Source organism: Halyomorpha halys, unplaced genomic scaffold (assembly GCF_000696795.3).
Source record: "Halyomorpha halys isolate HHAL.00 unplaced genomic scaffold, Hhal_1.1 Scaffold283.1, whole genome shotgun sequence".
Taxonomy (NCBI): Eukaryota; Metazoa; Arthropoda; class Insecta; order Hemiptera; family Pentatomidae; genus Halyomorpha; species Halyomorpha halys.
The window spans coordinates 475,123-487,524 of NW_027113072.1; the positions used below are offsets into that span (position 1 = coordinate 475,123).

General features: G+C 31.5%; 1 protein-coding gene across 2 annotated transcripts in view; it reads right to left on the minus strand.

Annotated features, from left to right (window-relative positions):
- Positions 1-12,402, minus strand: part of LOC106680719 (TBC1 domain family member 30) — a 499,453-nt gene that overhangs the window by 475,106 nt on the left and 11,945 nt on the right. Inside the window, exon 1 of one of the 2 annotated variants that reach the window (XM_067050694.1) lies at positions 4,861-4,969. The exons of the other annotated variant lie outside the window; for it this stretch is intronic. Coding sequence (XP_066906795.1) covers positions 4,861-4,945 — 85 coding nt within the window. The 5' untranslated portion in view covers positions 4,946-4,969. Of the gene's footprint in view, positions 1-4,860; positions 4,970-12,402 lie in introns of those variants that run through there. 2 annotated transcript variants of the gene reach the window in all.

Consider the following 12,402-nt stretch of genomic DNA (forward strand, 5'->3'; position numbering starts at 1 on the left):
GCAGTCTTTGGTTGGTTAGATCAGCCATTATCAGGATATTCTACACCTGCATAAGATATTCTAATGAGATGAGGGACATTTTTTTTTAGTGTTTATGACATTTCTTTTTAAAATATTTTTTACTAAACAATTCTTTTGCTAGTAAAAATTTATGCCTACAACCAACTGGTGCCAAAATATGCGTTATTTTATTTCAGTTTCAAAATCTGCTGCGAAGAGCGGCGTATCACAATACTTTCACTTGCCAACCAACTCTAAGTTGAAATTATTCCTCACTTATTTTAGGACATGAATTTTAATATTATTCACTGTGGCAATACTTTCCCCTGTTAGTTTTTCGAATGAGCTTTTAAATTAACAAATTCAAATTTCTACAATTTTAAGAAAAGTACTTTTAATAATATGTTTCGATACAAAAATATAAAGTTTACTAAAATTTACATTCACCTCTTGATTATTTATTCAAAGCTAAATTGTTATAAAATTAATATTGAAAATGATTTTATGGAAGATGTCAACCTGTCAAATGAAAGGCTCAATTATAGGTTAAATTAAATTAATAAACTGACCATATAATAGTTATTGCTACATTAAAACATTAATCAGAGAGGCGAAACGGAAAACACACCGACCATACACTGACAGGTTAATGTATCCGTTTCTGACCATTCTCCAATACCTTATATAACTTTATCTATTAAAATTTATTTTTTCTAAAATCTTTGGCTTTCCAGCCATATAAAATACGTGTCTACCACTACTCTTATCTTCTGAAATCATATTCAAATTCGTAGTTTTATCAATTTTCCCTACTAATAAAAATGTTCAATGCATAATAATTTCAAATAAATAAAATTGAAGGTACTTCAGAGTTTTAAAAACTTGTCATTAAAGTCAAGTCAGACTTTTACATAGAAGATGATACCTATCGGGTCTTTCTTGATGTAGAAAGGCTTTTGGTCGAGTCTGGCGTAGTAAATTCCTTACATACATTCTCATTATCCGTTCCTATTTCACTGACAGATTACTCTTTCTCTCTCTATTTCCTTATTCTGCTGGTGCTCCTAAGAGTAGTATCCTTGGTCCTATCCTTACATACAGTTTATATACATGACATCCCAACACTGACCTCACCACATATGCCGATGACAAATGTAGGCTATCAGAAAATAATGACCCATCCATTATATCCCAAAATCCCACAGCACAATCCTTGAAGGATGGTGCCAAAATTGGAAAATTAAAATAAATTCCACTTGATTATTTTATTGTAATATATTTTATTATTATTATATATTTCCTTTTTATTTTTAGTTAATATGAATATATAGTATGATTGTGTTCTTAATCCCTACTACCTATTACCCTTGAGTGTGGTAGCATGTGTTATACCAACAAAAGTTTAAAAAACGGCTCAAGCTTCCAATTCATTACAATGGATTGATTAACATGAATATAATGAGGTCTATCTGGAGGTACGGAGTTGAGCTTTGAGGCTCCACGAACCATCGAATTCCTTCCTTATTCAATCCTTACAATTCAAAATCCTTTGTAAAATCCTCACTTTGTGACAAATAAAATCATCCATAAAGATCTTAATGCTCTATATGCAGACGATCTAGCCCGAACTAGACATCAACCCTTCCATTTTAAACTGCCTAACTACACAAACCCACTAGTTTCTAACCTTGCTTCCTCTTCTAATCCTAAGATCTTCTAATGCATAAATGTTATTGGAGTGCTACCAATCGATAGTTTTTCTAAAATTCTGTATCATGCCACTAATTTCACACTTACTAGATGTATTTTTATATAATACAGTTGTGGCAACATAGTAAATATCCTTGTTTTCTTTTTGTATCGACGAAATTTTAACATTTATGGAATTCATGCCTTTTCGATTTATGGTGGATCTAAATAATTGTCAATGGAAAGTACAATGTACCCTTGTGATTTATGGTTTATCTTGGAATAACATGTAAGAGGGTGGTCTGAAAAGTTTCCGACCATAACGTGAAGACGGTAGCACTCGTAATAAAATAAATAAAAGCACGCGAATTTCGTTGTTCATCTGTTGACAGTTACCCACCAAAGTTTCAGCCAATTTGGTCGCACAGTATGAAAGTAACAGTCGTTTAAGTGAGTTATGATTATTATTATTGGCGCGACAAACCGTGGAAGTCCAAGGCCACGCGGGATGTACTTAGGAAGTGCATCGCGCGTTTCATGACGTGGTTTTCATAGGGTGGGTTCGTCACTCCCACGTCTATTTTTGAGATTGCCACCTATTGGCTAACGGGCCTTACAAATACCCGGGGGGGGGGGAAGGCTGTAATTGAATATTGTATAATTATATCCTTGAAAAAAACCCGGACAGGGCCGGGAACTCGAAATCAGACAGGCGCGTTACCACACTATTACCGTCAACCCCGAGTTGATGTGAGTGTTTTTGTGAAAATGGACAAAATCGAGGATCGAGCTGTCACTAAATATTTGTTTTGAAAGGCAATACACCTACACAAATCAAAGATGAGTTGGATTCTGTGTATGGGGACTCTGCACCTATATTTACCACGGTAAAATTTTGAACAGCTGAATTTAAACGTGGCCGTAAGAGCTTGGGAGACGATGAACGTTCGGGAGGTCCAAAAACTGCAACTTCAGACGAAAATTGCCAAAGTTCACCAAATGGTGTTAGACGACCGCTGAATTAAAGTGAGAGAGATAGCAGAGGTTATGAACATGTCAAAAGAAAGTGTTTGTTACATATTAAATCAACGTTTAGATATGAGAAAGTTGTCCGCACGTTGGGTGCCGCGTTTACTCACATTAGACCAAAAATGTGTTCGAATGAACATTTTCAATGCTCTGTTGGTGCAGTTTAGACGCAATAACCCCGGTTTAGATGCCGATTAATTACTCTAGATGAAATTTGAATAAACCATTATCCGCCCGAAACAAAAATACAGTCCAAACAGTGGAATGCAAAGGGGGAACCGGCTCCAAAAAAAAGCAAAAACTGTTTTCTCGGCTGGGAAAGAGATGGCGATAGTGTTTTGGGATAGTCATGGAGTTATTTTAATCGACTATCTTCAAAAAGTAAAAACCATTACAGGAGCATACTACGCATAAATGTTTGACAAGCTGAAGGCAGAACTTGGATAACGGCCACATTTGCAGTAAAAGAAAATCCTGTTTCACGAAGACAACACACCGTCTCACACCTCAGCGGTTGCCATGGCGAAAATCCACGAATAACGTTTTGAACTGCTTGACCATCCGCCTTACTCACCAGATCTAGCTCCAAGCGACTTCTTTTTGTTCCATCATCTAATAATTGCGCTTGGAGGACAGAGATTTTCATCAAATGAAGAGGAAAATAACTTCGTGAACAATTATTTTTCAGAGTAAAACGCCGAGTACTTTTTGAAAGGGGTTTCAGAGATGGGAGCATTGCAGGGAGAAGTGTGTAGAGTTACTAGGAGACTATGTTGAAAAATAAAAAAAAAAATTCAGAAAAAATGTCTTGTATTTTTGTTAGGTCGGAAACTTTTCAGACTACCCTCGTAAACATCGTTATTGTCCTGTTTTCTTCCTCTATAGTAGGATATAGTGTTTTTTAGAAGGGGAATCATTACTTGCTTATTTGTTGTCAAGTAATCATTTTTAAGCAAAGGACATAACTAATCTTCAAGTTAGATGGCTCAAATTATTCAACGAGAAACATTAATTGTTTTTAAAGGATTTGAGATGAAAATAATGGTGTTAAATTGAAATAACGAGAATTTATTTTAAAATCCTTATTTCATATTACTACAAAATCAACTATTTAAACCTCAGCTATTTTCAACTTTAAAAAAAAAAATGATGATTTGATAATATGAAATTAATAATACAAAACATAAAAAAATTAATTCTGACGTTATTAGTAAAGCTTTAAATCCTAATGGTGTCTCAAGAAACAAATGGACTTGTAAGTGTTTTATAGCAAACCATTCGTTAGATAATTGACCGAAACCTTTAAATAAAGCTAGACACGTTTTTGCGGAAAAAAAATCACGATTCCTTAAGCCAGAAAGAATCTTACTGGATTAATCCATATTTTATTTTATAGGAATATCTAAAAGAGACAAAAAAAGTTACCATAGTAATTTTTGTCGTTCAATTATTGGAAAAACACTAAATATTAATTATTGGAAAAACAATAAACAATAAAATTATTGAGAGGACTTTGAATTTACATATTAAATAAATTTGTAATATCACTAATTTTACAGAAACCGTTATGCTATTAATTATACTTTATTTATATCAACAATAAGAATTTTAATTTCTTTTTTTTTTTTAACAATGCTTTTTCTAGATTCTTAACTCATTGGTTAGTTAAGAACTTTCGTTAAGAACACACTCCAACATTCTTAACGAAAAGGGTTTACATAACTAAAGGTCCGTAAACATTTAGAACAACGACGATAATCTAATTTTTTTAAGAAATATATTTTTTTGACTCAATGAACTTCAAAACGCATGAAATAAATAGGATAAAGAAAAATAAATCTATCAATTGATACATAGTATTTTTTGAAACAATTATTGATCATAATAATTTGTATAAGATAAATCTGCACAGAAAATCATTAGAAAGATTCCATTACATCACTTAAATTATCAATATAAAAATTGATTCTTGCATAACACAAAAAAAGAAAAAAAAAGAAACAATAACATATATTCTTAAATTTTTAAAATTAATTAAAATAACACCTGAGTAAAACAAAACTGCTTTCAACCAACATTATTTAGTAATACCTGTTTATCAATTAAATACACAGATATATAAAATAAGTGATATAATCATACCTGAAGAGCTTAATCCAAGTAGCAGGTAGAACACAATTAGCACGACGAAGATTGGACTAAACCTACTGACAGACCCCCACTTCATTATGGCACAGTGGGGAGGGTGGGGGAGATACATTATCAACACCCGCAAAGAACGGAGTACTTATCATCCCAGTTGCTCCAGTTCTTTATATCTCTACGAGCATTTGGCAAGTTTGTTAATGACTGTTTTCAATTTGGTGGTAAATCAACTACTAAAAAAAGAATTTTGAGGAAGAATCAATAAACAAGCTTTTCGCTTCATTGATATCGCTATAAATACTTAAATATCTTGCAAGAATATTAGTCGAATGGAGGTTCCAGAAAAGCGCAGGGAGTGCCTGAAGAAAAAAAGATAATATTGGGAACAATTTTATATTATGTTCTGCATATTTTTATCCCAAACTAAATAAAATTTGTTTCATAATAAAATAAATAGTTATTTTATATTTTAAAACTTCACCCTGAATGAAAACATGAAAGAATGGTACTGATTAAAAATTTTTTTCCGGAAATTCCTCGTAAAATATTTTGCTAACCGTCTTCATTAGCTTTAGGAAGTTATATCTAATACCTTATAGAAAAACAATTTTTTTTTTTTAGCTCCCCACACCCTAAAGACGATATGTGGATATGAAGACCTTAGGGTCCATTGGCAACCTCCTAGCAGAGATTACTTAAAGTAATTGCCCAGTTTTATCTCAAGCGTCTTGAAGGATTATCGGAAAGCCCTCAAGACACAAAAAGCAAATAATTGGAGCACAGGTCAAAGAGGAACAAGTTCCAAAGAAAATATTATAAAAATCTACTTAAGAAAACCATCAAATGATAATAAAACTTGTTGGGTTATTAATCATTATGATAATATAATAGAAATAAAAAATTAATAAAAATGTTGATCGCCTTAAATATGAGCTTCACTATTAGTATCTCTAGTGACCATTCATATTAGTATTTATTAATCTTTGGTTTCGATTATTATATTTGAGGTAGTTTGATAGCTTAGTTAGTTCATTAGACTCCTAATCTATGGGTCCGGATTCGAGTCCGACTGTAATAATTATAAATAATTATTTTTTCTATTAGTCGTGGATCAAATTTGGGTTCGGAAGACCCTTCTGGGTTAAACATAGCCTTTAAACAATTGAATGCCTAATACTTTAATGATTGGAAGGAGAACCTGTCAGCTGAGTACGACCCTCAGTAGATCATCTCCTTGAATACTTCCTTACTAAGGTACCCAGGACCCTTCAGTCAACAAATTATTCTTCAATAATTAGGGTATTTTTATTTTCATTTATGTACAATTTCCGTTTGAAAATACCTAAAAAATTTTGGAACTTAGTTTTCAAAGGAAATACAAGTTTTAATGTCACATTGTTCAAATAACCTAGTCCCGCAAAGGCATCTGTGTCACACTGGTACCTGTGTTAACAGCCCAGATCAGAAACGAAAAGTTGTACTAAACTAATTCTAAATCTTAAAAAAAAACATTTTCTGCAATTTACAAGTTCTAGTTGAAAACATTTTATCTGTTAAAATTGTTTCATCCATGGTTATAAAATTATTATTTTTTAGTTGTTTTCTACACAAAATTCGGAAATTATTATTATTATTTCATCCTAACCAATAGTAACATCTATTAAAAGAGGAACATACCCATTAAAACATATAATTGAAGACGACTATAAAATAATATTTTAGGTTTACTCTTGTGAAAGCTGAAAGAATTTGCGTTTCACTGCTATCTTAAAATAGAACATAAAACTGTCGAGTTGAGGTTGTAAAACTCTAACATTACAGGAACATATAAATCAACAACCACCTGGTATCGAATATAAAGATTCTTCCAATATTATTGCTAAAATTACTGCGTCGTTTATCAGAAAAACTAAAATATAATCGATATTAATTTTTAATCATAATATAACAGCTCTTAACAGAAAATTAAGTACATATAGCAACAGCGAAGCATTGGGTCAACAAGTCCTTTATATTAGGTAAAGTGTAGGGATTTTCCAATTTGGTGTTTCAACCACTTCTATTCTCCTATTGATTCATCTTTCATTGCAACGAAACCAGTTAGGATATTAAATTGTAGATAAAATTAAATAGTTTAGAATTATTAATGAGTTAAATTGTTTTATTAAAAACAACAACGAAATTATATCTTTACATTCTCAGCACATCCTATAAAATTATTCCAATAAATTTTAAAACCGTGCATTCAGAGTTGCACTAAGAGCATCCATTTTTTTAAATTCTGAACTAGGTATATTATGAATCTGGGCTTAGTTCAATATTTATTGTTTAAATTAAAAATGATACTCTTGTGTGATTATCTCAAACGTTAGTAATGTCTTGTATATTGTATATATTGTAATTAGCAATTTTATTTTGTTTTTTTAATTGTAATTTTTAGTCTTTGGTTTTATATAATAGTTAACATAGTTTTTTATCCTTTTTTTTTTATTATAAAAGGATTTTTTTAAATGTAAGTTACATAAAGATGTAATTGATTGTTGCAATTACTTGAAATTGTATTTTTGCAATTCCAAATTACACTAATTGGCAAGTAATAGTAATTGTAACTACTATTTGCCCAACTCTGCCGTAAAAATCATCCAAAAGGTCGCTATTTTGAAACGAAAGACGAACGGTAATGGCGAGTTCAAATATTGAGTATAAAATGTTATTCAATAAATTACCTATCTAACAAAAGAAGATATATTTTTTTAAAAATCTGATGGGTAGTTTCTGATATTGTTTATACTTTTATCAATTACTGCGATTTATCAATTAGTTCAAAAAAACTCTTCAGGTTTGTAAACAATGTTAATCATTAAAACGTTACACTAGTCTATAGCTAGAAACAAATTAAGTTATAAAAAGGAGTATCGTAAAAATATTTAATGACAGATAATAATCTGAAAGGGTTATTGTTCGAGAAATCTCAACTTACAATTTCTAGTTAAAATAAACTCAAAGACAAAAATAATGCAGAGAAAAATTTACCAGAGTGTAAATCTTTTAATTACATCATAAAACTACATTACAGCAATAAAGGAAAACTTGGCTAGCAATGATAAATAAATACCATGTTTTAATATCTGATTAAAGGACTCGATTGTTAAAATTAAAATTAACTGAAATTTTCGATCAAACGTGTACTCATATCTTAATACAAAGCGACGAATAGACAAAAATGTTTGCAATTCCTTTATTAATGGATAAATTGCCTCTCATATCAAGTTTGAAATTTAGAACGCAACAAAATATAATCATACATAAAGACATTAATGTTCTAAATGTAACCAATCTAACCCGAACCAGATATCACTCCTTCCATTATAAACTCCCAAGCCACCCACCCAAACCCACTAGTTTTTAACCTTGCTTCCATTCCTGACAATCCTCCGAGGCGCATGAAAAGAAGATTGCCACGAGACCAGCTGATGTAAAACGTCATTAGAGTGCTACCAATGGGTAGTTTCTCTACACCCCTATAACACTCCAATTTAACTGAGATCAGATTTATTAAATTTATTATAATGTACAGTTGTAAATAGCAATAAATAAATATTAAAAAAAAAAGAACGCAACAGATCTTATTTAAATAATGTAAATGCAAATAATCAAACCCCATCCATACGATCCATGAAGGGTCTATGTGTTCAGTACTTTGTAAGGAAGCACCTTTTTTAGAACAACGGATATACAAGGAGGTGATTTTTTCAAGATCACGCTGAACCGCAAGATTTTCCCCAATTAAGGATACCCACTTTATAAAGGTACTTACACTTTATGAGGAATACTAATTACCTCAATGTTTAAATTTAAAAAATAAGAAAAAAATATATCTCAATGTAATATTTGTTGCAATCCATCTATGGATGGATATAAAATATGAATGAATTTGACAAAAAGATAGATAAATGTTTCCATTTTTCAGGGTTGTTATAATAACAGTCAGTTTTACATTCACTAGCCTAATAATATAGAGTGAGGGAAATTACTATCATCCTGAATAATAGAGAGATAGCTGTTTTAAAACTTACAAGACTAATTGCATCTCTAAGTAAGATTTTTTTTTATATCACGTTATGCCAATTTTATTTTCTGTCAAATTTTCTTTAATTCTTTATTTTTTCTATATCTTCTTGGTCTTAAATGAGTGATATATCTTATACAGGCAGGTTAGATCGGAAACATTTCATTCTTCTTTTAAAGTAATTTCGACTGATTAGATTGAAAATAAAAAAATCTCATATATGAATGTCATCTTATTTTATTTTGTGTAGTTTATTTGTAATGTCATATTAACATTTCTTACATTCATAACTTATGATTATAGGAATAAACTAATGCTTCTATTTTTCAAACGATCAGATGAATTATCAAGTAAAATCAGAATTTGTTTTAATTATAATATGTTTTAAATTCAGCGAGACCTATTAGAGACAGTACCTAAAGGTTACTGCACTAGCTAATGAAGATATTACTTCACTAACGATAAGGAGAGGAGTTAGTTCTCGTTAGGTTCATTAATGCCCTTCCACGAGCCTCTAATGCATTGTTATGGATATTATCAGAGCATGGTGGGGCAAGAGAATAAGTAAACAACTGCTAGGAGTGGAATAACAAATATCTGGTTGCCAAAACGGTAGTGGAATAAATTAAATATATTCAACGAACTTGAAGAACCTAACCTTCATGCAGGAATAAATAACATAAATGCAACTGGTTCAAGAACGTGGACCTATAGTCAAACAATAATTAATTCATTAGAAAAAGTAATTTATCTATATCTATTAATTAATTAGTGTTACAGCATCGCCTAATGCCGAAAACTCAACACATGACAGACGAAGTATTACATTTAATATGTGTATATTTCTTAACATCTTTTGTCACCTACTCCTTCCCTACCAACTTCTTAATTAAAGGAATAATTCATAACTATGATCGCTAGGAAGGACATAAAAAGTTGAATTGAAACAAAAGTGTTAGTAAATGAATTAAGGTTTTCATTATTTAGAAAGGTTTCGAAATTTGAAACTTCAGGCAAAAATACTAACACCACTGGTATAATTTTTTAACAGTAAAAAATATTTTTAAACATAAAGACGACCCACTACCTCATTTTTTAGAAATAAATAATCAATATGAAACACAAAACACTGATAATATGTTTACCTTTCCGATCTCATTTTAAGGCGTCTTTTTCAAGATGTATTAGAAATGTATGAGAATTCCGTATAAAAATATTAAAAAGAACAATACAATTACGTATAAGGTTATATAAAAGGTAAAAAGTAATCTAAAGGTGAATTAAGGTCACACATCAGAAAGAATTAAATCACAAATATTATATTATATATAACTAAATTCAGTTAAAATTAAAGTTTTTTTTTCCTATGTTTAATCCCTCTTTTGTCTTGTTTTTTTTATTCTACTGGCGTAAATGAAGGCTTTAGTTTGCTGAGGAATTGATTTGGTAAGATTTCGAGAAAAAACTTTCCGTAGTACGAGCAAAGATTCTAGTCCATTGGTATTTTTTTTTATTCGCTTGGACAGCTCATACTGTTGAAATGTTTTCATTGTATTGGGAAAAATTAGGTAAAACCTATACTGCAGCCACTTTAATTTTTTAGTTTTTCTTTAAGTTCTTAAAATGAAATATGGATTTTTATTTTTTAACTTAAGATGAAACTGGTTTTAAGCTTCAGACATTGACAAAGTTATGCTTAATCTTAGCAGATGTCTGAGGAAAAATTGCAAATATAAAATACTGCTTTTATTAGTAAAAAATAAACTAATAACAAGCCTTTAATATAAAAAGTACTAATTTAAGTAGTTGGAATTAAGGCATATTTTATTATAAAAATTTTAGTTATTCTAAATTATATTCCAATCCATAACTGCATAAAATAAACTTTTTTAAATAAGAAATTGAGGTTTCCAAATAATATCTCTCATTAATATTATTTATAACCGAATAATAGTAAATTACTCAAAGATCAATAAGACCTAACAGAGCAAACGGAAGATAGGGGATGTTAATGACCAGTTAAACATGTGTTTATAATGTATCTAATACCGGCACCTGCCAGTCCCGTTCAACGAACTTAAGTTTATGGCCTCTTACAATATCTATACATGGTCTCTTTTTTTTTAACTATATATAAGAAGCAATACCTAAACAATAGAAAACCGCAAAAATAATTCTGCTGTATAGAAAAGGCAACAAGTATGATATAGAGAATTATCGGCCTATCTCCCTCTGTTCAACTATGTCAAACGTTTTCACCAGTGTTCTCAAAGAACGGCTAACAAAAGGAATAATGGAATATGTTGACGAAGAACAAGCAGGTTTTAGGAAGGGATTTTCGACAGTGGACCACATTCAGACTGTAAACCAATTCATCGAAAAAGTAAATGAATATAACTTCCCTCTATATCTTTGTTTCCTTGAATTTAGGAAGGCTTTTGACGGTATTAAACATTCATAAATATTTAGGGCACTAAGATTAATAGGAATAGAGGACAAATATATTAAGATAATAACAGAGCTTTATAAGGAGATGACATTATTATTTGTTATGACTGAATAGAAAGGACAAAGCTTTGATATTGAGAAGGGTGTGCGACAGGGGGATCCGCTATCCCCAATTTTGTTTGTTCTTGTGTTGGAGATGGTGTTCTGGCGTATTGGATGGGAAGAAGTAGGCATCAAAATAAATGGAAAATGGCTGAGCAACCTACATTTTGCAGATGATATTGTGCTCTTTGCAAAAGGCATGGAACAACTGAGAGAAATGATTAAGCGGGTTCTGGCATTGTGTGAAGAGGTTGCTCTTTATACGAACTAGCAGAAGACGAAACTTATGACAAATAGCGTAAAAGAGGAGTGTGAAATTAACAACCATAAGTTGGCATATGTTGAAGAATATGTTTATCTGGGTCAGTTAATATCATTTACGGATAGAGGAGCAAAAGAGGTCCAGAGGAGATTGGCACTCGGTTGGTAAAAGTTTTGATCTCTGAGGCATATAATGAAGGGAAAAACAAGTATTGACCTTAAAAGGCAGGTCTTTGATAGTTGCATTAGCCCAGTGGTCACTTATGGATGCCAAGCGTGGTCACTGACTACAGCTCAGGAGAGTATAGATGTGGCAAAATAATATTGTAAGAAGCATTGTGAACGTGAGGAAAAGAGATCGAATAAAAAATGCTTGGCTCAAGCAAGAAACAGGACTCACTGAAAATGACAAGATTGAGCAAATGGAAATGGGCAGGACATCTCCTTCGATGCGAAGATGACAGATGGTCAAAAATTGACACAGAATGGACTCCAGACGACCTTCAAAGAAGAAGACGACTTCAAAAGAAAAGATGGAACGATATGTTCAAGAGGATGGCAGGACCCCTCTGGTGGAGAGCTGCTAGGGACAGGGATGTCTGGCAAGAGAAATGGAAAGAACTCGCCTCCCAATAGGGCTGGTCACCCTGGGAAGTGCT